This window comes from Manacus vitellinus, unplaced genomic scaffold (genome assembly GCF_001715985.3).
Source record: "Manacus vitellinus isolate BGI_N305 unplaced genomic scaffold, ASM171598v3 scaffold_16_pilon, whole genome shotgun sequence".
Lineage (NCBI taxonomy): Eukaryota > Metazoa > Chordata > Aves > Passeriformes > Pipridae > Manacus > Manacus vitellinus.
In genome coordinates, this window is record NW_021939189.1 from 1,925,915 (window position 1) to 1,953,109 (window position 27,195).

The 27,195-nt window shown below is 50.1% G+C and overlaps 1 protein-coding gene across 1 annotated transcript in view; it reads right to left on the bottom strand.

The window, feature by feature from the left end:
- SMAD6 (SMAD family member 6) overlaps positions 1 to 27,195 on the bottom strand; it is a 166,689-nt gene that overhangs the window by 11,101 nt on the left and 128,393 nt on the right. The window contains exons 5-6 of the mRNA XM_018069593.2: positions 25,552 to 25,608; positions 23,757 to 23,834 (exon numbers count right to left, since the gene is read on the bottom strand). Coding sequence (XP_017925082.1) covers positions 23,757 to 23,834; positions 25,552 to 25,608 — 135 coding nt within the window. The remainder of the gene's footprint in view (positions 1 to 23,756; positions 23,835 to 25,551; positions 25,609 to 27,195) is intronic.

The window sequence follows — 27,195 nt, forward strand, 5'->3', positions numbered from 1 at the left end:
GTCCAACCTGGCCCTGGACACTTCCAGGGATCCAGGGGCAGCCACAGTTTCTCTGGGCAACCTGTGCCAGGACCTCCCCACCCTCCCAGGGAAGAGTTTATTCCCAATATCCCATCTAGCCCTGCCCTCTGGCAGCAGGAAGCCATTCCCCCTTGTGCTGTCAGTCCTTGCTATAACATGACTTATATTCCACGTATTTATTCCACAGCCAGTGGAATCCTTTGGATTAAAAACCCTCCCACCTTTGTAGGACAAGCCTCATCTTTCTTTGAGGGTAGCTGAATTTTCAAGCTAAAAATAACCTTTTCAGGACTGTTCTGAAACGGTCTGAAACACAGGGTTTGTGGCTGCAACTCCTCCATGAGGAGGGATGAAAGCACAGGCCCTCAGAAACTCTGCAAATTAAGCACCAAAGCAAACGACCTTCCCATGGAGAGGAAAAGGGGAAGGAGAGCAGGTCGGGCTCTTTGTAAATCAAGGACAGGGAGATTAACAGAGCATGTGAACGCATCGTTGTGGCTTAATGAGTTCAACACTGCACACCCTCCACAGCTCTGCAAGAGGAATATCAGATTCCTCCAGGGAGTTCCATTTGACAAAATAAAGTAAGGCATACTGGGGGGAACTACACTGGGAATTGTACTTTAAAAAGGCAGCCTGTCACCAGCCTAAACCAGACCCATTTCTCTTCCTCATTCTATATATAACACATATATAAAGAACCCCCTGCACAAACCCTGAAGAATAACTGAGTGTAAAACCAGGGGCGGACCCTTCGCAGAAATACATTCACAAAGCTCCAATGAGCAACACAAATTCCCCCTTTTGGACGACTTTGGCTCATTATTGCAACATTTCACACTATTTCTGTGGATGATGTGGAAGCCTCATGGTTTGCATGAGGTACAAACAAATATCAACGTTATAAACTCTGTCAGGTTCTGCACCAGAATCCTTAAATTGTTAAAAATAGGAAAGAAACTGCACAGTTCACATATTTTATAAAGCTGGGTTAAATCAACATCTGCAAAAAATATCCCCGTTAAACGAAATAGCAGGATTTCATTAAGTAAATTGCAAGTTGGCAAAAATTCTGAAAGAAAGGGAAAAAGCCACAGCCAGCCCTGTAATTTAAACCTTATTTTAACTGTGACAGCATGACTGCAAGAGGCTGCATTTCCAAAGGAAAAAATAAAGTTTAAAAAAAGTACCTGTTCCCCCTGCACCCCACCTCGGTGTCTGCAGTCATTACCCTAACGAGCTGTTCTGCAGGGAGAGGAAGAGGGAGCAGGAAATGCTCCCACCCCAGAGTTCTCTCTGTCAGATCTTCAAAATCCAGGACTTCCCACCGTGGGAGCACCCAGGGGCTGCGTGGTGGGGGTGGGTGATGGGTGACAGTGTCTGTGGAGCTCAGGTACATCCCAGTGAGGCTGCAGCCCCCGTTCCACGGAGCCAGCCCTGCTCCTGGAAGCTGAGCAGCTGAAATCCGGGAGGAGACGGCTGCGGATCTGAGAAACAGCTCAGTCTGGGTGACACTTCATCACTTTGGATGTTTTAAACACATCCTGCCCCCCTGCACAAGCCCGGGGGCCAGCCAGGGGCCAGGGCCGTCTGTGGTCCTGCATGGGTGTCCATGGGGGGTGGGTGCCACGGGAAGGGTGGGTGGCAGGAATTGGGCTCCTCAGAATGTGCTGAGCTGGGAGGGATCCACGAGGATCATCCAGTCCAACCCTTATCCCTGCACAGGCCCATCCCCAAGAGTCACACCCTGTGCCCCAGAGTATCAGCCAAATGGTCCTAGAGCTCTGGCAGCCTTGGGGCTGTGCCCACTGCCCTGGGGAGCCTGGGCAGTGCCCAAACCACCCTCGGGGAAGTCCCTGAAGGGACAGGATGTGTGTCCTGCCAAGCAGGACATCAGTGCTCACCCCAGGGAGCTGCTTCTGGGGTCTCCTCTGTGTTTTAGGGTGGTTGTGGCACCATGTGCCCAAACTCAGGGCAAACCTCAGCCCTGGGGCAGGCAGGGCATTGCCTGCCCTTCCAGCCAGTTTTCCAAACCTGCTGAGTGCCTTTCCTGCCCGGGGTGACTCAGGAGGGCTGGGCTGGGCTGTGTGGGGACACTCTGCTCTTCCCACAGCGCCAGCCAAGGCCTCTGCGGGAGCCATCCCTGCAGGGAACAGGGACAGGGACACCCCAGAGGGCACCTCCTCCAGGGCAACACCCAACACTCGGGGCCCAGCTTTTAGCTCTGGAACTACAGCAATTACAATTTCCCACCCAAAAGCTCTGCACGTCCCAGGGAAATCACCTGGAAGCAGCACCCTGGGATCAGTGAAATCCCTCCTCAGGCACAAACTGACTCTGTTTGCTTTGCAAAGAATTGCAAAACCTCAAAACAAAACGTGAAAAGAGCAGCCCTGATACGCAAACTCGGGCGCTGAAGAGGAGCCCTTTCACAAAAAAACCCAATTATTTGCTTTCAACGTTTTGGCTTCGCTGTTTTTCCTGGCACTTACGACACCGGAGTTATTTTGAAGGGCTGTTTGCTCCACGAGGAGCCGAGCAAACAGCGATCCCATTTCCTCTCGGATCTAAACATCCGTTTGCCGTGCGAGCAGGAGGAAAAAAAACCCAAAGCCCGAGTGCCTCAGGAAGCACAAGGAAAGGGGTGGTGGGTGCTGGTGGGGAGGAGCAGGCAGCACCCACCCCCTGCTCTTCACACTGCAAGGCTTCCCTTATCTCTGTCCAAGGGGTATCCATCCCATGCCAGTCTGAAAGGAAAGGAATGGCCATCCCAAGGGCGCTGGGATGCTCTCCTTGAAGCACACCAAGCAAAGGCTGGACCCTCACATCTTCCTTAACATGCCCATGGAGGTTGGCCCAGATGGTCTCCAAAGGTCCCTTTCAACCCATCCCATTCTAGGATTCCAGGCCTGCACTCACAGCAGGATGGAGCGACTCCTGAGGGTGGAAATCCAAGCAATCTCACAGCCTGTTGCTGGATGAAGCAAGAAATAAAAGCTGCACGGACCCCTCACAGCACAGTGGAGATGCAGCATCACCAGAGCCTTGCAAAATTAAATCTGGGAGCAAAGGAAAGGTGGTTGTCCTGGGGGAAGTGCAAGGCAAAGAAGGACATGGAGCTGCTGGAGTGGATCCAGAGGAGGCCACGGAGCTGCTCCAAGGCTGGAGCCCCTCTGGAGCCAGGCTGGGAAAGTTGGGGGGGTTCACCTGGAGAAGAGAAGGATCCAGGGAGACCTGAGAGCCCCTTCCAGGGCCTAAAGGGACTCCAGGAGAGCTGGAGAGGGACTGGGGACAAAGGATGGAGGGACAAGACAAAATGGAATGGCTTCCCACAGCCAGAGGGCACGGATAGATGGGATATTGGGAAGAAATCCTCCCAGCTACGCTTTCCACCCTTCAGTGAGTGAAGGGCCAGCTCGCCGTCATGTTCCTAAATTTCCTGGCTTTTGAGGATACAGGCCAGGTCATTAACATTATTTATAGGTTCCTGTGTATGAGTTTCCATTTGTTTGCCTGCTTAAAACCAGTTAGGTGAAAAAAAAAAACCAAACCAAAACAAAACACCACCAAGGCAATTCCTGGAGGTCAGACAGTTAAAAACCCCTCACGGCCATGGTCTGATGGACCCAAAGGATCAGCAGCTCCTTTAGAGACATAACTGCTTCCTTAAATGCTTATTGTGTAAATATTTAAGCTACTTTATAAAACTTTTACAATGTACTTAGGAAGCATAAATCTCCCCACCGGAGCACGGCAGGCCATCGGCGCGGCGCACGCTCAGCCGGGTTTAAGAACACAAACAGGGACATTTCCAATGCTAATGCTGGACCCAAGGGGCCCTGAGGTCACAGTCTCAGGAAAAAAAGAATTACTAAAGCTGATCCCCTCGGTTCACCCCAAAATGGAACGCTGGTTACACGCACTGGTCATCGCAATAGAGCGACTCCGGCGACGCCGGGTTTAAAGGCAATAAAATATTGATGTTATGGGTGCAGTCCTAAGATTTTTCTCTTCCAAATGCAGCACCGGGTTTAACATCACACAGGCAAAAATTAAGGAATTCAAAAATAATCCACCAGTACACACCCACTGTAACAATTAAATGGTTCTTTTCCAATGCCATGTGGCAGGTCTGAAGCCGAGCCCAATTCCTTGCGGCCCAGTTCTGCCTCCCTCACCAGTACAAATGTCTGCAACCAAACCAGTGCCAAGCACCCAGCCCAGCTGCTCTCATGGTGATATCTGGGGAGATGCACTTCCCAGAGGTGAATATTCCCTTGCATTAGGGGAAAAAACCCCACGTGCTGGCTGCCACATCTGTATCCAGGGCGGTTTCCATACGGAAAGCTGTGCAGCTTTATGAGATTTGCTTGGACAACAGTGTTTCCCAGCTCCAATTCTTCAAATAAATGAGATCTTTTTATGAGAAAATAACATGTTTAGGAGCTTTTCCCCCAGAACAGCTTCTTTGCTGTAACCGAGGTGTGTTTGAGGCAACAACAACAAACGGAACGAGGGAACTGGAAGTTTATTCCCTTTCCAAAGCACAGCTTGCTGTTGTATATGATGAAGTGCAACAGAAAGTCCGGAAAAAACTTGGATGGGAGTTCAAACAGTGATGTCTTAAAGATGAAAGCGCGCTCTTCGATTAAATGTTTAAATAAAGTTTTCTCCTACTAAATCATTTAAACATTTTCGCATTCCTTGCATTTCTAGAAGTGCCTTTCGCTTTTAATTTATTGTCATAACCCAGTGCCCTCAGAAAGCCACCAAGGCCACTTGAGGCAACCTGTTTGCAAAAGGGAAAGTTCTTTCAGGACAGTAAAAATTCAGGATGAACAGGGCAGGCTGAGTCTTATTCTCCACCCCTCACTTATTCTCCAAACACCATCATATTTTCCTCTTCTTCTTACAAATAAATCCTTCCATGCTGCACATGGGCACAGCCAGGTTCTGCTCCAAATATTGACCAGAAATTCAAAGTAACTCAACTGACTTCACTGTGGTTGTATTTATACAGCTGAAACTCGGAGCAGAAACTTGCCTGCAATTCAAATTGTCTTTTTTAGAAGCTCTTGGGCTGCTCCAGTGGTGCTGTCAGTGATGAGGTCAGCCTTACTCATCGGGACATGGAGCACAGCTCTGCCACCACTGCCCTCAAACAGCTCCAAGAAGACAAAAATCTGAAGTCCTTGAGCTTGTTGAGAAGGTACAACTCATGCAACCACGAAGACCAACACTCCAGACCTGCCCTCTCCCAGCCCCTGCTAAAAAGCTTCAAGGAATGAGGAACTACAGAGAGATCCAGAACAAATGGGGATTAAACTTGCCATGAGTCAATTTAAGAGTAGAAACGCTGGCAAGGCTTTTACTGCAGTAGCAGAGGAATGCAAACCTGAATTTCTCTTAAGATAGAGCCTGATAAACATAACGTGCTTTCCAAAAGCAGAACGTAGCTGGGATAAGTCACCCAGTACACTGTGACCAGCCCTGATGCTCTTATTCCCTTGTAAATCCATCAGGAAGGAAAAAAAAAACAACCACCCAGGCCCAAGGGGACATTATTCTTCCCGAATCCCGAGTCCTGCTCACGGCTCCGGGTACCCTGGTGGTTCCATCCCCGCTGCTCTGCACTGAACCTCTCCCCGGGGGCTCGCGGGGCTGTTTGGTTAACACGGCCCCGCATAAAACTCCCTATTTACTTTGGCACCATTCACTCCGAAGGCCCTAAAACCCAAATAAAGTCCATTCCCCTCTCTGTGTATCCCCAGCTATTGACGCTGCTCATGAGCAATTTGCAAAACCAAACAACGGGCGCGTTGTGTAATGGGGCTGGAAAAACAATCAGGAAGGGGCTGGGGATGTGCTCGCAGGTTCCCGCCGGGAAGGCTGGAAGGGGCGGCAGCCCAGGAAGAGATTACAAGAAATTCAACTTTTCCTCTGATAACAACAGGGGCTGTTTTCCGGCCGTGACATCAGGCTCCCCAGTTTCTGTGGAACACCGGAGAGAGCCCGGCGCTGAGGGAAGTCACGGAGGACTCTGCTGGTTGTCTCAGTGGCCAACACGCTGCATTTCCCCCTTCTGAAAAACAGATATTCTTTTCCCTTTCACTTTGCCTCCCAACCACCCAAATCCTCTCCCCTGGCCGGGCTGACCAAAGGATAAATCACAGCATCTCAGGTCCACGGGAGCAAGCCCAAACCTTGGTGCCTGCAAACTTTTGGGAACAACTTATGTGACCACCAGGGAGGTGGTGGAGTCACTGCCCCTGGAGGTGTTTAAGAAGAGACTGGATGTGGCACTCAGTGCTGTGGTCTGGCAGACAAGGTGATGTTGGATTTGATGATCTCAGAGGTCTTTCCAACTTAGTTGATTCTGCGACTTCCTTTACCTCTTTTCCATAAAGAGAAGATGAATTGTGTCCTGCAAGTAGCTCTTTCTCCCCTCTGACTGAAGTTAAATACCTAAAAGAACACCTCAGACATGGACATCTGTATTAATCTAAGATTACGTGCAAGAACTGCTCCCAAACACCGTCAAAATGACCCCAAAAATGATCAGGTCTTTAATTACATGCAAAAGTAACATCTCACTAAGAGAATTCAAATGTGCCATCCTCCTGGAATACTCTGGATAGGAAATGGAGCTGGAAATGGACTGGGAATATAAACACATTAGTGGATCCTTCTACCTGCAGACATAAAATTGATGTGTAATTGGTGGCATTTAGCTACACCTACGGAACTGAGGGATGTCTGCAGCACCTTCCAGTGCTGCTAAAAACAAAGCAACTCCCCAAAACCTTGGAGAAGGTCAGTGAGACCTCATCATGATGGTCTTTTACAGCTACAATGCCCCAGATCTGCAAAAACCAGAGGCTGATACAGGTTTAAACGAACTATTTAGAGGAATCAGGGGCTGAAAAGGCACAAAGCTTTGGTGTGCAGGAGATGGCCAAGTTACAATTCATTTTCATGTGTCCATTATTCCAGAATCAATTGTTTAAATAAGAACTGCCACAAACTTCTCTTGCAGCAGGAAGGGGGACCCATCCCAGCCACCACTGGGTCTCTGCTCAGCACAAAAAGGGTTTCCCTTCCACGTGCAACGTAGAAGGCAGAGCAACAACTCTATTTTAGCCCTGTTGCTATGAAAGATGGCTACAAAAATAAGTCCTGCTTGTCCCCTCCCTTAGGCACATCCCTGCCCTGCTCCTCCTGGCAGCACAGGCTGGTGTCAGGGTGAGCAGAGCACAGCCCCACACTCCTGCCTTTGGCCAAATTTACCTGGTTTCAGGTTTCCTTTACAAACCTCAAAACATAAATACGTCCCTAATTCTGCTGGGGGAGCTGAGCCAAGTTTCTGGCAAGGCTGTGCTTAGGATTGAAACAAGGGGGGAGAAAAACCTCAGCGGTTTTGACCCAAAACCAAGACTCCCCCCCCCGAATTTGGCAGCTCCCACTGATTTTTATTTTGTCTCAAAACTCAGGGCTTAAATATTTGAGGAAGGGGGGATTTTCAGAGCCCTGCAAGATACCCAGCTCCCTATCTGACACTGGACAGCTCGATGGACGTGCTACAGTTCTCCAATGCAAAGACAAGGAAACCAGAGCTTTCGATGCAGCAGAAACCCCAAAGACATGGGAGCCTGTTCCTAAGCCCTCCCTGCAAATCCCATCCATGCCCAGAGACAAGCTAGGAAGGGCAGCAGTCGGAGGCTGCACACAAATATAGCTGCAGGCATCTTTCCGATGGCTGCAAAGCCGAGTTTAAAAGCAGGATGTTTGGCTGAGCTGCTCTTCCCTCAAATAAACACCCACGACCTCACTCAAACAGAGAGGCACTGCTCTGGGAGCACTCGAGTCACTGCCTTTCCAAACACCCAGCCTTGATTTCCCCCCTTGCAGGGGGAATGCCACCGGGCTGGGTGGCACCTCGGGAAGGGGGTGATGGGTAGAGTTCTCTCCAAGGGGCATCCTGGCACACAAAGGGAAGAGTTCTCTCATCACCCCTTCCTCAGAGAGCTGCTGGGTTGAGCTGCTCAGAAAAATCCTGCTTCAGAAGCTCTGAAACGTTGAATTGTTGAGAATTTCTCCCCACATCACGTTCTGCTGAATTGTACCACAGGGAAGCAATCCAAGGGATCCAAGGGTGAGCTGATGCTTCCAGTCTGGGAGTGTATCTGCATCCAACACTCACTGATGCCTTTGTAGTGTGGAGGTCACCAAATCTCCAGTGAATACAACTGCACCACTCCCACCAGAGCATCAGGAGACACAGTCCCACCCTTGTACCATCACCTGACCCGAGATAAGGACACAGCACTTTGGAAAACCATTTCTGCTGCCTGCACGGTACGTGCCCTACACACTGTTTCAGCTATTCATGTGATCAAGGCATTACATGCAACTTAAAAGGAGAAATAAGGAATAAAAGTTCCAAGATGAGCCTGTGCTGCTTCCCTCAGGAGGCTGCTCTCACCCAGGCTCCTTCCCTCTGTTAAGGCAATAAACCCCCACAGGTACCTCACCACCATCCTGGGGCACTGAAGGATGGATGTGAGGAGGAGTTTTGGTGCTTCCTGTAGCTGACATGTGAGTTGTTAATGCCTGAACCAACTTCACTCACTTACCTGCCTTGAAAGTATCCTCTGAATGCCTAAAACCTTCCTAGGTGTTTGAACAAGGTAAAACACAACTCGAAATCCCAGTGGATGCTTCCTGTGCTCAACACCCACCAAACACTCAAACCAAGGGATCTGCACCAACACAGCCTGACCCACCAAAGATCTTAAGAAACAAATAAGCATCATGTTTTAACAAACTTCTCTGTGATGGCCAGAGGTGGCCAAGCCATGGCAGCAAGCTGGGAAGCCGTGTGGTACATGCCACATTCTGGTCCTCCCTCTACATCCTTCACAGGTGATGCTCTGAGGTGGGACGGCCCCAAAACCAGCCCCAAACCCCAAGAGCACAAACCCCATGTGTTCAAAGAGGAGAGAGCCAGGAGGAAAAGCATTTTGGAGGCTGGTGGAGAGGCGGGAGGCAGCGGAGCCGCGGGGGCTGAGCCCGCCCCGGCCCCGCGCGGTGCCAGCTTCGCCCTCGCCCGGCCCCCGCACTCAGCTGGCTCCTGCTCCGAGGGGAAATCGCTTTGGAAGCCAGCTGGTTCTCATTGAGAGCCTGCAGGGAAGGGGAGAGGGAGAAGGAGGGGCGAGAGAACCAGGATTAAAATAATATTGTGTCGAAATCTCAATGAGAGGGAGAAAAGGGGGAAGAGGAGAGGAACGAGCGTTTTCTGCAAGGCGGCGATGGAGCGGTGGCGATCCAGCCCACGGCTGATCTGGGATTATCTGCTGGCTCCCAGCAATGTTCTGGTGCTGGTTAGTTTGTCCTCATTTAAACCTGGATTGATCCCATCACGTACATCCAGCCAGGGCAGCCCCTTCCCATCAGCACATCAGGCACAGCCCAAAGGCACCCCCGGGAACGGAGCCGCTGCTTTGAACGTGGACAACGCGCTCCCCGCCCACATAAACCTGCAGCAGGTTTGTGCTGGGCACTGAAAACCCCTTTTGTGGGCAGCCCAAGGCTCTGGGAGGTGACAGCCCTTCAACCCTTCCATTAGCACCTTTTATTTTACTTTGTTTTACTGGCGTTTCTGTATTTTAAGCTGAGCAGTTCCACACTGGGATCCACATGGATACACCGAGTGGGAGGGGAAAGGGCTTCCTGCCCCATGGCAACAAAACCTGTTTGGTGACAGATCTGCTACAAACATGCAAAACACCCCAACATTAGACATGTTTTCACATTTTTCCTTCTGAGATTAAACTACTTTGGGAAAAAAATACATTTCAAGCCAAGAAACAGGAAGCTTGAAACATTATTTTTGCTGTTTACCTTTTTTTTGGAATACTTGCTACAGTCCAACTGCATTTCTTGTGGTTGGCTTCTGAATGCCAAGATTTTCTGGGACCAGCTATCCCTAAATCTCCAAGTGCCATGGAAATCACCCACGGGCTCATCTCGCCCACAAAGCAGGGAAGGGGCAGGGAGGGAACCACATTTAGGGCTGTATCAATGACACACACCAGCACATGCAAGTCCAGCACTAATTTCCTATAGGAATGAGCCCTGGGCATCCAGTTTGCTTGGTGGCTTTGAAAAGCCACAGCTCAGCTTTTCCTCCCTGCAGGTTTTAACCAAGCCAGGATCTGATGCTTCCCCGCGAAGCCTCGCGGATCGTGGAGCTCAGCACATAAAACACCCGGCGCAGCAGCCTTTGATGCAGAGCCCTTCAAAGACAGGCACATACCAGATCTACTGAGGTTTTCTACACAAACAAATTCAGCATGGCAAAGAGCAAAACTAATTTGCAAAGATCTTTAATGTTGGAAGTCTCAAATGACCGACCCTTTCAAGCACAGCTGAATTCAATCCGGCTCGAAAGGTCCGTCCCGGCGATTCAACATGGAAAAGACCACGGATATTTCAAAATATGTGGCTGTAATTACTGGGAAATGAAGAGCAACTCTAATTTTCTTGTTTCAGAGTTGAAGAAGCTGCCCAGTGTGCTCCTAGTCTATAAGTCTAGTGACTTTTTTTTTTTTTTTGAACATACTTGTGCTGACACTTCCCTTCCATTAAAATAGCTCAACAATGGGGGGAAGAGCAGCTCCCCGTGCTCATAGGATCTTTACCTTACTTTGTACTCACACAGGAATTTCCTTGTTCTCCTGTGGGGGGAAGTTTCCACAGTCACATGCAAGTGGATTTAGCAGAGTGTCCCACAGCACTCCAGAAACTGGTTCTCTCCCTTTTTCCAGGAGATGGATGTAAATGTTTTGAGTATAAAAACTCAAGTTTGGGTATAAATCAGCTGGGCTAAGAGAAAAGACAGATGTGATGTGCTGCCAATGGGGTGAGAAGGGCCATGCTCACTCCCACGGGATGGGATGGTGGTAACAAGCTGCCTGCAGACCAGCAGCTGTCCCAACACCTGGCACAGCTTCAGATGGACACAGGGATGGACAGAGCCTTTGCCAAGGGCAGGATGGACACCAGCTTCAGATGGACAGAGTGATGGAGACAGAGCCTCTGCCAAGGGCAGGATGGACACCAGCTTCCAGCACAACCCATCCCTTTGTGCAAGTGTTGAAATAAGCCCCGTGTAAATGGAAAAGTCAATGGATTCCCATGCTGGGAAACTCCCACGACATTCAAAGATGGGCCACAGCAGAAAAGGGCTTGTTCTGGGGTCTGGTCCTCCAAACAAGCCATCACCAGCCTCACTGGAGCACAACCCTGGGCTTTGGTGGGGCTGGGATGGCCCCACCCGAGACATGAGCAAGCACAGAATGGTACAGATGGGAACAGCCCTCTGAGACCCCACAGTCCAACTGTCCCCCAAGAGCTGCCAAGGCCACCACTGACCCATGTCCCCACAGCTTTTAAATCCCTCCAGGGATGGTGACTCCACCACTGCCCTGGGCAGCCTGTGCCAGAGCTTGACAGCATTTCTGGGGAAGAACTTTTCCCCAATTTCCAACCTAAACCTCTCCTGGCACAACCCCAACAGCATCCAACGCTCCCTGCAACACCCCTGCATTGGCACAACCACACTGACCCAACTCCTCCCCCTGCACCAGCTCATGGGGCAGAGGAAACATGCCAAGGACACAACACTGACCTCGTGTCCTCACCTGCACCGTGGAAACCCCGCAGGAACCCACCTGAGACGGAGGAGAAAGCCCCCCCCTCCAAGTCTGCAACTCCAGAGCTGTCACCCAGCTCAGGCCCCAACCATAAAACAGGCTCCACAATAGGGTTATTTATTTTTTTGAAGTCACAAATGGTTTCCAGCAGCAGGAGGGTGGAAGGATGTGGCGCTCTGGACCCTGCCCACGGCACCCAGCCAGTCTCATAAATGGTTGGCAGCCAGCAGAGCAGCAAACCCATTTCTATTGAAATGAGCTTGTTACTACTAATTTTTACTGCCTTCTCGGTCGATTCATAAAGTTTTGTTGGAGTTTTTTTTGTTCAGTTGGGTTTTTTTTCTTTTTCTTGCAGATCTCAGAAAGCAATTCCTGTGACAACTTGAGGGAAACTGGGCCCTGGCCTCCCCACCAAGGAATTCTCCTGTACCCTGGCACAGGCACCTCGTCCCCCTCAGCACTTGGTTTCAGGGCTTCATAAAATCTCAGAGGAGAAAGAGTTCTCCAGAACAGAGGCCAAAATGAAAACCTGGTGGATTCAGTTTTACTGTTATCAGCCCCGTGGCAGAACGACTCAATGGCAGCTGCAGACACATTTTATAGGGAGGGTTTGGGTCTGAGACATTAAATTCCCAGTTTTCACATCTGCTCCTTCTCTCCACAGCTGGATGCACTGAGCTGTTGCACCAGACAAACCCAACCAGATCTAATCTTGGAGCCTGAGCTTTTTATAAGCACCAGTGACTATTTGCTGCGAGACTTGGCAAAGCTTTGCTCATAAGCCCAGTGCCTGTTGAGATGGGATGGATCCCAGAATCATGGAATGATTTGGGCTGGAAAGGACCTTACAGACTGTCTCATTCCAGCCCCCTGCCATGGACAGGGACACCTTCCACTAGATCAAGTTGCTCAGAGCTCCATCCAACCTGGCCTTGAGCACTCCCAGGGTGACAGCATTGTTTTCTGATGGGCAAGGACAGCCAAAGTCACACACCCTGCAAACACCACAAGGGTCACAACAGTTTTACTCCATCAAAAATCCCAACACAGAGACTGTACAACTCAACACACAGCTCAGCACCGAGATGGGTCCCTGGATGCCAGCTGGGAGCACCGTTAGCCCAGTCAGGCCCAGGAGGATGCTCTGGGACAAGCCCACCCAGCATCACTTATGTCCATCTGACATTCCCAAGTGTCCTTAACACTTCAGTACGGCCCTTCCCCTGGGCTTTGCTTATTGCTCAGACTTAATCAGTGTAAAGACCTTTCCCTACATATTTATTTCCCTTTTCCAAGCGTTGGTTGGACCCTAAAGAAATCTTCAGCACAAGGAAAGGGGCTACTCAGTGTAATTCCACAGGTTTGGAAAAATGTTGGTTTCTCTGGATTTTAAGAAAAATGGGAAAAAAGTACATATAGTTCATTGTCACCTACAACTCAAAGAGTGTTCAGAGAGCAACAAATACAAAAACAACAGGGAAAAAATCAGGGCACAACAACTGTGTCTGTCACAGAGCTTGGGGGAAGCTGGGGATGAGCGATGCCAACGGCACCCATCCAGGAATAAGGGAAAGCAAAGCCCTGGGAGTTCCCAGCCGCCACTGCCCCTGTTTGCCTTCCCTGTGCAGGACAGGGATGCTCCCAGACCCCCCCCCAGCCTCAGCAGGGGGAGAGGAATCAACTGCCTCATTCTTCCCAGTGGACAAACTTGCCTTTTCCCGGCGCGGGGTCTCACAAGCGCGTCGTTGTCTGAGCCCAGAGCCGGGCGCTCCCCCCGGGCAGGCCAGGCTTTGCAGAGCCAGAGGGAAGAAAGGAGAGGAAGGAAAGGAAAGTGATGTGCTCTGAACAGCACGTCCATCCCTCCGGGAGCCTCCGGAGACAGGTGGAATAAATCTGAAGACAGCTCAGCTCTATCAGAGAATCACAGCCCGGCTGGGGTTGGAAGGGACCTTAAAGCTCATCCCTAAAAGATCATCTCCTTCCACCCCCTGCCCTGGCAGGGACACCTTCCACTGTCCCAGGCTGTTCCAACCTGGCCCTGAACACTTCCAGGGATGGGGCTGCCACAGCTTCTCTGGGCAATCTGTGCCAGGGCCTGCCCACCCACCAACCAGACCCCAAAGTGCCACAACCCCCGTGGTACCTACGGGGCTTTTCTCCCTCACCCAACAGACAACAGTGGTTTGCATCACTGGATGGGAAAGCATAAAGCAGCTGGCACTTTTTTCCTATAGTCTTTAACATTCTTTGGCTCCTCAAATGGAAAAATCTTAGCAAATGAGACCTTAATAAATGGAAAGAGCTGAAAAATAGCCTTTCTGCTGGCGGGCTTTGCTCCTGCTAATGGAATACGGAGATAAAACCAATGCAAGGGTGTCTCCCACCCTTCCGCAGGGCTGGGAGGGATCCTGCCTGGGCAATCCTGGCACCAGGAGATGCCTCCACAGCAGGATGAAGTCTCCAACTTCTCCAGCCTGGAGGAAAGGGCAGCCTGATCCTCCTGAGGTGCCACAAGCACCGAGGAGGAGGAACATCTCCAAACCCAAACAGGCAGAGGAAGGGGAGGGCAGCTCTTCCAAGCCCAGGAGGGGAGATGGCCAAGCTGCTGTGGGTCCAGTATCAGTGTCCAGCTGGGACAGCAAATGTGCCATGAGGGCACTTCCATGAATTCCCATTCAGGGAGGGAGGGATGGCTTTGGATGTCCCACACTGGGAGTGGGACAGGGGATGCTGGAGGGCAGGAGCACATGGGCCCCACTGCAAGGGGTCCTTGTACCATCAGGAAAGACCTCCTGAATCCCCCAGGAACAAAAAACTGCAGTGAAGGGGAAAACAAACTCCCTACAGATCCCTCTCATTTGCACTGCTGGGAATTTGACTTTTTGGAAGGTTTCATCCGTGGGCTTTTAAAAACCTGAAATGCAAAATGCCAAGTGCACGGAGAAGTATCACAGCCTGTTTGTTCCCAGACAAAGACTGCATCCTGTGGAAAGACTGTATTCCTACTGTGGAAAGGTAGGAATTGTGTGAGGGAATTCAGGTCTGGGTATCAAAGGTAATTCTTTTGTATTTCAAGAAAAAAAGGGGAAAAAGAGGGGAAAAAGCAGAGTGCAGGGCTGACTGAGGAGATGCTGGGGCAGGAAAAGAGAGCTTTGGTTTAATTGTATTTATATCCTCTGATGCTGCTGGTGTTTTCCCACATATGTTCCTACAGTCAAAGCCCAGGATGAGGAACCAGAGTGATGCTCAGCTTCTCACTGAAGGAGAAGCACCTCTGGGAAGGGGGTGGTGGGGCAGCAACAAACTCCAGCACTTCAAGGCTGGAGCCTGTTTAATCCCTGCTCCAGCCCCAGGAGCTGCAAAGGCCATTACCAGTCAGCAGCTCTGCAAGAGGTCAGCCAAGACAGGCATTTCCATGTGAAATGTTTTTGTTCTTACAGAAGAAAAAAAACCAAACAGGAATTCAACAGTTCTCAGCACCCAAAGCCCAGATTCCAGTGCTGGTGATGGGCTGCACATCTTCCCATCAGCCTCCCCTCTCTGAGTGCTCTGACCCTGGAGTGATGGTCTTTCCCAGCTAAACACTCATTTTCTGGGGCTTATAAGGAAGCTGGAGAAGGACTTGTGACAGGGTGGGAGACACTGGCAGAGGTTATCCACAGAAACTGTGGCTGCCCCATCCCTGGGAGCAATCAAGGCCAGGTTGGAGCAACCTGAGAGAGTGGAAGGTGTCCCTGCATATGGCAGGGGGGTTGGAATGAGATGAGCTTTAAAGTCCCTTCCAACCCAAACCATTTCAGGATTCAGTGAAGCAACCAGGTGTAAGGCACAGAACAGGAGGGAGAGCAAGCAGAATCATAGAATCAACTGGGTTGGAAGGGACCTCTGAGATCATCAAGTCCAACCCCTGATCCACTACCACCCTGGTTACTAGACCATGGCACTGATGCCACACCAGTCTGATCTTAAAAACCTGCAGTACAGCACTGCTGGGACGAGCACCACCCAAACCCAACCATCCGTGAGCAAGGTGGGACCTCAACGAGCCCACGACCCTCCTCCTCCTCCATCCCACCCAAAACCTGAATCCCACAGAGTCCAGGGAGGCAGCAGCACACTCCTCTCCTCCCTCCCAGAGCCTGTGGCACGGCGGGACAGCCGGCAGTGCTGGGAATCACGGCAGCCACGTGCCTAATCCCCGCCGATCCCGGCACTTGGGAAGCACAAAGAGCCGAGTCTCCTTTGCCAGTAAATTGAACCTGCGGTTCCAGGGGCTCGGGGCACTTCAAAGCCCTCAGCAGCCCGGCCAGCAGCAGTAAAGGGATGTACTTTTGGGCTGTGGAGCAGCAAAGTAAAATCCACACAAATAAGCAGTGTTCCAGAAAACCAGGTTTAACCATCAGCGGCTCCGAACGACGGGGGATGTTTTTCCTGAGGGTTTTTGGGTTTTTTTTTTTTACCTCCTCCTTTCCAATTTGCCTTTTTTTTTTTTTTAAATTTCTTACTAAAAAAACCCAGCTCGAGCTCCCACACCACACCCCCCTTTTGGATCTGAGCATCCTCCAGAGGTAAAATGCTGAGTTAGGTATTGGAGGCCGGGAAAGGAGGTACCTTTGATGAACAGCAAATCTCCAGACTTCAATCGTTTCGGGGAGCGCCACACATTTAATAAGTTATTTCCGTGGAAAACCTTAGTAACTCGGTTATGAATCAAGCCTATAAACACCTCTCACTCATCAAAGTGCCACAAAAAAATCTATTACTGTGACTGTGAACACAAGCCTCTCTCTACAGGTCCCCCCTAGAAGAAGCCAAAATTCCTCCTTCAAAACATTCGCCGTTTTCAAAGGTCATAAATACACTGTGTCCAGTATTCAGCAAATCCCTTCAAAAAGCAAAACACAGGCACAGAGAAAAAGGAGAGTTCAAACAAAGACCTACCATCGGATCTGTGCTGTTTAAAGGACACAACCAGCTACATCAAAAGAACTTTTACTACCTAGAAAGCCCTATCCAACCCCTAATAGAGTGCAAGAATGTAATGTTTTGGCTACAGAGATTAAACTAATTTACTTTTAAGTAACTTGCTTACTTCCTGATGTTTCTTTTTTTAAGAGTGATGCCTAGGTGCTTGGAGAAGTGAGGGATGTGATTATTCTGTGATTCAAGGCCAAACATCATAAGTACTCAATGAACCACAGACAAAAACATATTTTATCTGGGTGTTGTACTTACTCCAAGAACTTCTAGGTTGAAAACATCCAGGCTAGCTGTGAAAATCCATCCCAGTTCCAGGTGAGAGAGGGAGAAAAAGCAACTCTCTCTCCTTCTCTGCAGAAATACACTGAGAAGTTCACTGTATTGCCTCCAGTGCTCCCCAAATACTGCCCATGGAACCTTCCCTTCAGGGCATCATCCCACCCAGCTCCATCCCAGGAAATTCTCCTTCAGAGCCAGGGAGCTGTGTGTCCACACATAAATAAATAGAGAGGGATCATCTGCAGAGCAGTTTTAATCCCTGCATTAGGCACAGGGCCAAATATTGATAAGACCAACCTTCTTCCACCCACCCTGTGCACCAGGCAGCCTGTGCTGCTCCAGGCAGATGATCCCAAGGCACTGGCAGCTGGTTTTGCTTTTTTTCATCCTTCTTCTGGATTAGGGACAGCTCCAATTGTCCACATTTTTAAGGGACAGCTCTGATTGCCCACAATTTTTTGGGGACAGCTCTGATTATCCCCATTTTTCAAGTGCTGTCTGTTGGATGGTTATAGCAGCAGTATCAGCCATCATAATAATCCAAGGGGAAGGATGTTTTGGCACACGAAGCAATGGATGGTGACAGGGAAGAGTTCAGCTTGATTCCCAACTCTCCAGCAGCTGCCCCATCTACCCTGGTTCCCATCATGACTCCCTGGTCCCTCACAAGGAAAAACACATGGGAAGGAGGGATTTCACCACTGTTTCACCAGCTCAGACGAAGAACATCAACTAAAGATGCTTCTTGGGACCAACCAGCCCTGGCTGAGCACAGGGTGCTCTGGGAGCTCCCTCCCATCCCTCCTTCTTCTTGACACAAAATGTGCTGGACAAAATCACTTCTCTTGCAATGCCTTCACATGACCAATAACAAAGGGACATTTCTCCATCTCCCTGTCCAGAAGACACCTTTCCTCCTGAAAGACAACCTTTTTGGAGGCTGCTGCTGATGCTCTTTCTTGCCTCAGAGTAACCTTTACTTCCCTCCTCGGGAGACCTCCAGCACAAACCACCTCTTCCCATCTCCAGCAAATTCCCCAGGGGTTCCTCACCCTTCACAAAATTCATTTCCCCTCCCCACGCTCAGCTCTGCATTAATCTTGAGCCCAAAGCCTTGCACTGGGAGCCCATCACCCACAGGAGATCTTTGATGAGCAGAAACTCTCCTACAGCTGCTGACACTCCATCCTCCTTCCAGAGGCCCCTGCTCTGCATGGATGGGCCACAGGCACCTCTCCAGACAGGACACTGGGCACAGGAGTCACCATGAAGGGGTATCACCACCCAAGCATGGTCATGCACAAGAGGAAGCTCCCACTGACCCCGACGCTCCAGCTGTTGGGTTTGGTGGCCCAACTTGAGTTGTCCCACAGGGTTTTAATGAAGAAACAACCCTGTGGAGGAAATACCTCCCCCTCCAGCCCTGATCCAGGGGGCTTTTCTTCAGCTGGCAAGTTGTTTAACTTCTTGAAAGGTTTTTCCTAAATTGATGCTTGCTCAGCTTCAGTGCTCTGAAGAACATCTTTAGCTGCTTATTACGAACCCAAGTGGAATATTCCCTGCTGGTTACTTCACTTATGGATGAAGCACTGCCATTAACAGCCTTTGAACCAACGAGGAGCCCACCCAGCTACAGAATCAATGATCCCTTTCCTCTCTGCTCCAAAAAAAAGGAATGTTTGAAGTCCAGGAGCTGCCACCTGTGGTGAGCATAAAAAACCCTCCACTCTCCTGTAAATCCACTGGCTCCAGTGGATTTATCATCAACCCAGGAAGAACTTTGTTGTGGAATAAAAGAGCACACCTGCACCTCTCTGAAAGGGAGAGTGCTGAAAGCCCAGGGATGTGTCTCCCAGAGCTTCCCCACCTTCCCTTTCAGGGATTAACTCCATGATTCACCCTGTGGTTTGAGAAGTGACCTTTGATGTCTGCCCCAGGCAGGGCCAGGAGCTGCACATGACCAAACCCACAGGGAAGGCAAGTTATTGCTCTGAAGCTGCCCCAGACATCCAGAAGGACCCTCTCTCACAGGGGTTCCAACATCCAAGGCCATCCATGGCCACATGGGTAAAGGCTCCACACTCTCTGAAGCACTCTGGAAAAAATAGATGCCCTTTATTTCCCGTTGGCAAACTAAAATCATGGAGGAAAACTGTTTAATATAAAAACATCTGACAAAGCACCTCCAGGATGTACTTTTTTGCATCAAAGAAGTAGCTCTTGGCAACAGGCTCGTTCCTCCGACCAGGAGAAGTTTTAGCCAAACCCTGATTGTTCTAGACTGCACAGGGTTAGACAAGCCAGCGAGCTTACAGTTAAAAATGAAAGAGAAAAGAAACTAAAACCATCACTGGCCCAAATAAACATCTGTCTGTGATTAAACTGGATGCACAGAGATGTTCTGCCTGCTTTTTAATGGATCTGTTTCTGCAGGACGGGAGGAAGAAAGGCTGAAAAGGCTCCAGGGTGCTGCTGGGTCAGACCCAACCTGCAGCTCCCAGCCCACGGTGGGACACAGAGTCAATCCTCAAAAAGTAACAAAACCAACATTTCCCCCCCCAGAAGAAATTGCTGCCCTATTAATGAGAAAAATCTCTTTTTTCTTCTCCTCCCAGGTAGTTCCACCATCTCTCCCCAGGCCGGAAAGGGCCATGTTTGCCCAGTTGCCACACGTATCCGCCTGACATATTTAATAGGCTTTTTTTTTTCCTACTCCCAACACACAGGATCTTCATAAATTTCCTTGGTAGCATAAATCCTGCAGCCTGTTATTTCTGGGGGGGGAAGAGGAAGAGAGACGTTCACTTTCTCCATTCAGTGGGTTTTAAAATATGCTTCCTTAAGTTCATCCTAAATATTGCTGGAAGCAGAAAAAACCCTCTGGCTCTCGCTTGGAGCCGTGGCATCACTTCAGCAGGGCTGAGTCACCAGCTGGGATGGACAGGCATGTCCCTGCCTTCTTCCTCCCTCTGGAGGTACCCTGCTTCCCAAATCCAACACCCCCAATCCCACCACTGCCCTGTAAAATCTTCTCCATCTCCCCAGGCCTTGAAAAAAAAAAAAAAATCAGAAATAATTTCAATAAGCTCCAGCCCATTCAGTCTCTTTGTTTACAATTCACTTAAGAGTTGGACTCTATGATCCTTGTGGGTCCCTTCCAACTCAGAATATTCTGTAACTCGATTTCTTCTCTCTGTTAATTCCCAATTATCCTCCACCAGCATCAGACTAAGCCACCAAGCAGAGCTCATTGCCACATCATCCTCTGGACCTCAGCAGAGCTGCTGGGAATAGACTCAACCTGTGCTTCCACTTTCAGGTGGGAAACAACTTCCCACAGCTTCGGAATGTGGAGAGAATTCATTCCTCCTCCAACAAACCAACTCATCCTTTATTCTTTTGGATGCACATTTTCAGCTATAAATGGGTTCACCAGCAGAGTTTTAGCACAGGGAAAGTGAAATGATTTCAAAGTTTAGAATAAACAATAATAGTATTTTTGGAAAAAATAAGCCAGCACCTTCTCTGGTGATGGCCAAGGCAGGACAGAGACCTGCAGGAGGATCCCAAGCTGCAAGACCACCTTTTGTCCTCCTACCTGTGCTCAACCCTTCCCCTCCTGCACAGTCCTTGGGACTTCCAGAATTTAATGCCACCACTACCAAGAACTCTGGTGGCTGCTGGCAGGAATTCATGGGGCTTTTCCAGGTGCTGTGCAAGAGGAGAGGGGCTATTCCATGGTGTTTAAGAGAGGGTCCTTCCCAGGGATGGTGAGGGACAGCCCCATGGGACTGAGGGGAAGGCAGGCAATCCCAAAGCCCACAACATCTGCTCCAGCACGTCCCCACCATCCCAAACCAGTTCCCGCAGCAGCAGCACATCCCTCTACAAGCCTGGCAAGTCTAACGGGTACAGCAGCTTCTTGGCATGTGCTGGAGGAGCCAAGTCTGAGGGGAAGGGAAAAAAAAAAATTACTACAAATGTTCCACCAATTATGAGTCACGAGGCTGAGCTTTTGTTCCTGCCTTGCTGGATTTTGCCCTTTCCCTGGTATTTCCCCGGCTCCGGCTGGGAGCCGCGGGGACGCCAAAACGGGCCATGGGTCTGCCAGCTCCTGGGGGACAGGCACAGGGAACCACTTGGGTTAGGAATGCAACCCCCAAAACAGCAGGTTTTCTTCAGCTCTGCTCCCCAGGCAGAAATAAATCTAATGAGGGAAAGCTGGAGCCCCTCTTTGTACTCTCACGGGCCTGAATGTGACACTGCTTGAGCTCAGGAGATGGAAACTTCGGGGTCAGACACCTCCAAGTGCCTTTTCCCAGCAACCCAGATCTTCCCAAGCCACTGCACCTCACTCAGGAAACAGGAGCATCCCTAATCCAAGGGAAATGCTGCGGCTGGACACTGATCCTTGAACAGACAACTTCATTTCATGACCCAAATACTCTGAACCTCAGATGAAGAGGGCTCTGAGGTATCATCCATAGATCCAGGTCACCACACAGGTCACATCCACCCAACTATCCACAACCTGTGCTTCCAGTTAGCACTGGCTGTTCCTCAGAATTTCATAGCAAGCCTACTAGTTCACTGAAGACTTTTCCTCTTAAAAGTGTTATTATGACCATGAAAGGTTCTACTTCAAAAAGAGTTTGGTTTTTTATAAAATTTCTACATATGACAGAGATCATCTTTTGCCTTCATGGTAAAACTTCCTGTTTAGAAGTTCATCAAGTAAAGGACCAACAGAAGAAGAATGGTTCTCTTTGTTATCCAAAATTGAATTTTGTGGTTTTAGTAGGAAAAGCCTTTTTGATGATCAAAGCTGGAGCAATAAATAGTAGTGGCTTGGTGCAAGATCCAAAATGTACTTATTTTTGGAAGAGGAGTTAAATGCACACCAAGCTCCTTTGGTACACGAGAGGAGGAAGGGAAGACCACGTGCTTTGTGTACCATTTCCACAGACCTACATTTCAAGCAGACCTATTAAATAAGTTGAAATGGAGAATAAACAAACTGAAATGTGGCAGGTAGACTGGAGCCTAAGTGGGTTTTTCCCTTTTACCTCCCTGTGATGACACGTATGGGTTAATTCAGCAGAGCTCTTATCCTCTTTCAGCAATCATGAGCACTGGGGAAAAATAAATCACCCAACCCCAGACTCTTATTAAAAGTTACACCACTGGAAACGGCACAGGGGGAGCAGAGGGATCCGATTTCATACAATCTCAGTCACATGTTATCATTATATTGTTCAAGGAAAAGTTAAAAATCCCTCCTCTATTCCAGAAAACCCACCAGATGTCCCATAAAGACTCGGCCGTGAGAGAAGCTGAGCCACTCCATGCTCAGGAACCCCCCGTTCTCCAACCCGGCCGCTCTAATTAACGACAATTATCACGTTACGATAAAAGCCACGGGCACGGGGAGCCTTTACGGACGCGCTTCCAGCCCCGGGAATGTTTGTTAGGAATTGCAAACACCCATTTATTACAGCACAGGCCCGAACGATCCAAGGCCTGGCTATCAATTGTTCCCCTGCTATGGGCACTTGGCAGCACAACAAAAGCCGGGCGGGCGGCACGGCTGGATCCGGCACGCGGCAGCACCGCCGGCCCACCACGGCTGGAGGACCTTAAAGGAGAAGGAGAAGGGAAAATCCCCGGAGGGAAATGTGCCACCACGCCACGGCACTGCTGCCTGAACGCTCTCTGGAGAGCTGCAGAGTCGGGATCGGCCTGAACGTCCCAAGGAAGGCGCAGGTCTCAACAAACTGTCCATAAGCTCTTGCAGGTGGAGAACACCAAGAGAAAAGCCACAGCTAAGGGACCAGTGCCCCAGTGGTCCCCTCCACCACCACCAACTTCCAGCATCCCCAGAGAGAGCAGCAAATTCAATCCATGTGCTCAGCAATCTGGCAACTGGGCACCGAGGTGCCCAATCCTACCCCACCACAGTTGCTGAAGGAGGCATGTGGGACCCCACCAGGACCAAGGTTTGTCTTCCTTCATCTCAGCTCTCAGACCATTAACCAGCCAGAGAAATTAAACCTGTAGACAGGCCCCTCCTATCTCCTACATGGTCAGCCCCCTGCCTGGGATGAGACACCAAGGAGAAAGATGTGGAACCATCACTGCAGCCAGAGCCCAACGTGGAGCCAAGGAAAGCCCCAACTCTACCTGCTGTCAAGTAAAACCACCCCAGGCCTCACAGAGCCCCATTAAATGAATGAAAGGTTGCAGGGGTGGGGTAGAGCAAAAAACAGGACCTAATTAAGCCAAGCTTTGTTCAGGAGCTTCAATGGCACCATAGCTGGGAGCCTGCTCATGACAGCAGGGATTGCACCGCGGGGCCAGGGCCCAACAGGTAACACAAGCCGGACGGACCCGGCAAGAACCACCACAAGGCAGCATCATTTGGAATGGCCTCACTGCTCCTGCCATGGAAATGGGGAGGGTGTACAGCCCCACCCCACAGCAGCCCATGGCCCTGGAGCCTGGGAGAGGTCCAGGTGGCTTCCACAAAGGACACACGTGGCCACTTCCCAAACGTCCCCGCTCGTCCCACGAACGGCACCTCATCACAACCCGCAGAGCGCTGGTGTCTCTGACCAACCAACTGAAGTAACTGCTCTCTTCTCCCTCCTTTCACATCAAGACCACAAAATCAACAGCAGGACCATACCCCCCACACCCTCCTGCTGTGCTGCCCCAGCTCCCAGCTCAGACAACACGGGCGGGAAGGCGCAAACATCTGCCAACCTGAGAAATCTCCGGGCGTGACGTTGGGCGAGTTTGTAGCCTCTGTTTCAGTGTAAGACAACGTGGAATCTGATAGATCTGGGGAAAAAAAAAAAAAAAAAGCACTTTTAGTCCTCCTGTGTTTGCCAGGGCTACATGAGCACCAGTGGCTCTCCAGCTTCCCACCACCTCCCCGAGAGAAACTCTCCACTGAGCCAGAAAGCAACGATTAACTTTGTAGCTCCACCACGCAAATGCAAACTCTGAACTGCCTCCACCACAAAAATAACTCCAGTTAAGTTGATCAAACAAGTAGGAACTTGGTGCTTACTGGATAAAGTTACATTAAGCCTCTAAACAAGTCAGAGTTACTATACTTAATTATCACCATTAAAATTCTTGAAGCTGTTTATTCTTGCTTCCTTCCTTCCTTCCTCTTTGCTGAAGCGAAGGAAACTTTGTTTTAACAAGTTAAGAGTCTTTGTTATTCTCTCTTGCTTACACCCCTCTAATTAAGTGCTCAACTGTTTGCTCACAGATTAACTATTATTTTTCCAATCAAACAAGCCAGTGAAGCAAATTTCAATCCCTGGCTGTTGTTTTAATAAAGTCACGTGCTGCCCACTATCATCTCTCCCTGCAGCACAAGCAGTTTCCAAAGGGAATTAACTTGGAAGGGGGAGCGCAGGGAGGGACAACTTTTTTTTTTTTTTCTGCCTCCACACCTAACAAAAATAGGAAAAAAAAAATCCCACAAGCAGCCAGTTTGGCTTTGCAGGACACCCAGGTCACGGCCCCGTGGTGATGAAGGCACCAGTCCCTCCGACAGGCACGGTGCCCATGTGGCTGCACCGCAGGGAGACGCCAGGGCAGGGACTCACCTTTGGCACAGGACAGCTCCCGCCTTCCCCCGGGGCTGGGTGGGACAGGCAGGAACACTGTCCCATTCCTATAGCCCTGCCAAACCCTGTCTGCCTCCTCCCTGATGGGGAGCAAGAGTGGTTCACCTGGGTCACTACGCCCAGGAGTCAGAGGCACCGGCCACAGATGAAGGGAGAAATCCCACAGCTGCACTGATCCCAGCAAAAAACCCACATGGGACAGGGCATTACTCCCTTCTTTCCCACATCTTTGCTTCCCATTTAACTGAGCAAGAAGCAGGCACTGAGAAAGATGGGCAGGATGCAGTGATGCCAACTTGAAACATCTCCAAGCCAACGTCCAGCACATAGGACCAGGATCCAAGGCTGCCAGGCTCCCCAGCACCCTTCACTCTGTGCCCAGGTACCCACCCCAGTCACTTTCACTACCTTTGCTTTGAAAACCTCCCACAATTCACCAGGAAAAGTCATACCCCACTCAGAAATTACACGGTGCTGAGTTTCAAAGGCTTTACATCTCATTGTAATGAGCAGAGGAAAGGTAAGAGCTGGTTCCTCCAAGGTGCAGAGCAGCCAGGACTTTATGGAAATGGCACCCAGGAGCTCCCACTCCCCCTCTGCTCCATCATCCCACAGATTACACACGCAGACAAAACATGACGTCTGGTAACCTTTCATTACGCCTTCATTAAAAATAGAGCTTCATATTATTTTGGAAAATATGCATGTGTCTACATGGTAATTTGGGAGGATAAACTGACATCCATTTACTTCTTAAAGCCTGTCAGGTGATGCTTGCTCAGAAATAATGAGGAGCCATAAAATCCCAACTTGTTGGCTTTTGCCTGACGTGCCAGGGAGGGCTGTCTCAGAACCAACACCGGGACTGCACCATGAAAGAGTTCTCGGGACATCAAAAGAGGGAAAACACGTACCCAGTGGCTTTTGCTCATCATTAGGAGACAGCCGAGAGTAGGGAGGTGGTGGAGACTCTGGAAAAACAAAACTGTAGGTTAGTGCTCTGTTCAGTTTATCAACAAACCCTCCCGCTTTCTCTTCTGGGGTAGGAACTCTCCCAAGGTTAAAAAAAACACTTGGAAGCAACTGGAGACCAAGAGTTTTCCCAATTTTTGAGGAATGGGGGGGTTCCACCTTGACCATTCAAACTGGGCTTTACTGCTGAAAACGCTGCAAGTGTCCCCTACACCCCTGTCCCATATCCATGCCTGGACACCCAGTTTGAACCACACAAATCATGATGGTGCTTCCCAAAGAACAAGGTTTCCATCAACTGCCTTGGGAGACAACCTTCCAACCACGGCTCCAACACACATGGACCTAACAAGAGCTCCCCAAACACACAACTACTGAAAGAGGGTGTTGGGTGATGAAAAGATGCTCCTCTCTTGGCCCATGAAGGCTGACACCAGAGCCAGGCTGGCTTCAGCCAATAAGCCACCAAATTCTGGTCCCTCCCAATAAAGCCCTCGGCACACAAGTGGCTCAGCAGCAGATCCATGATCCTGCTCACCCCCACCTCCATCCCACAAAGCTCCTGAGCACACGCTCAGCTTTAGGCAGCAGGACTGCAGCAGTCATGTGCTCCAAGTTCAGCAAGTCCTCAGAAGTGCTTTGCTGAATCAGGTCATTCAACTGGCTCTTGCTGTCCTTGTAAGGGTCAAGACCATGCAAAAGGCTGATGAAGGCCCTTCATTACTCCGTGTCCTCATTAGATTTTTTTTTCTTTTCCACAATATGACAATGATCTGTTTCTTGAATTGTAACTTGGCAAAACTGAGTGTGCAGCCAGCTGGGTTAAGCCATGGCACCAGCACTGAGCAGGCACCGACTTCAGTAAGAAATTGTACTGAAAATCAGTGGCAACACATTAACCCCAGACACCCAAAACACGAGTGTGCTCCTCAGCTCCCACCCTGATCTGAAAGCACTCGGCCAACAACTGCAGCTCAGCTTGGGTGAGTTCAAAGAGAACCTCAGTGTTCCCCATGGGATGGCTTTAGGGTCATCTACTGCTTGTAAGAAAAGGTTCCCCATCTCCCCTAACGGAGCAGGATGCTCTTCTCACAGGGGGCTTAAGAGTCTCAAAAATAAAAAATAATGGTGCCGCAGTCCCCATGTGGATGTAACAGCCCGACCTGTGCCGTGCTGGTCCCAGCGGTGCCTTCTTCAGAGCACCTCGCTGCCTTCACCCCACAGTAAACCGGGTGGGAAACACGAACGCGGATGATCCCTGCAGGGAGCCACTTGTGGAAAAGGGCATCAGGGCCTTTTCTTGGCTCCTGCCACCAGCGCCCAGCCGGCGCGGGTGGGGCCTGGCACAGTCACCCATTATCAAAGCGATAAGGGGCCGCTTGATAACAGCTCTGCTTTCTACTACTCCCAGCACAGGGCTGGCAGCCGCACACGGCTGGGAAAACCACCACGGCTGCAGCAAAGTCACTGGGAAACTTCGCTCGTTTCTAAAATAAACGCCCCGTTCTTACAAACGCAACTCTAATCCAACTGGAGTAAAAAAGCTGCCTCCAGCCTCTAGCGACCTTCGGGGGAAGCACGCCCAG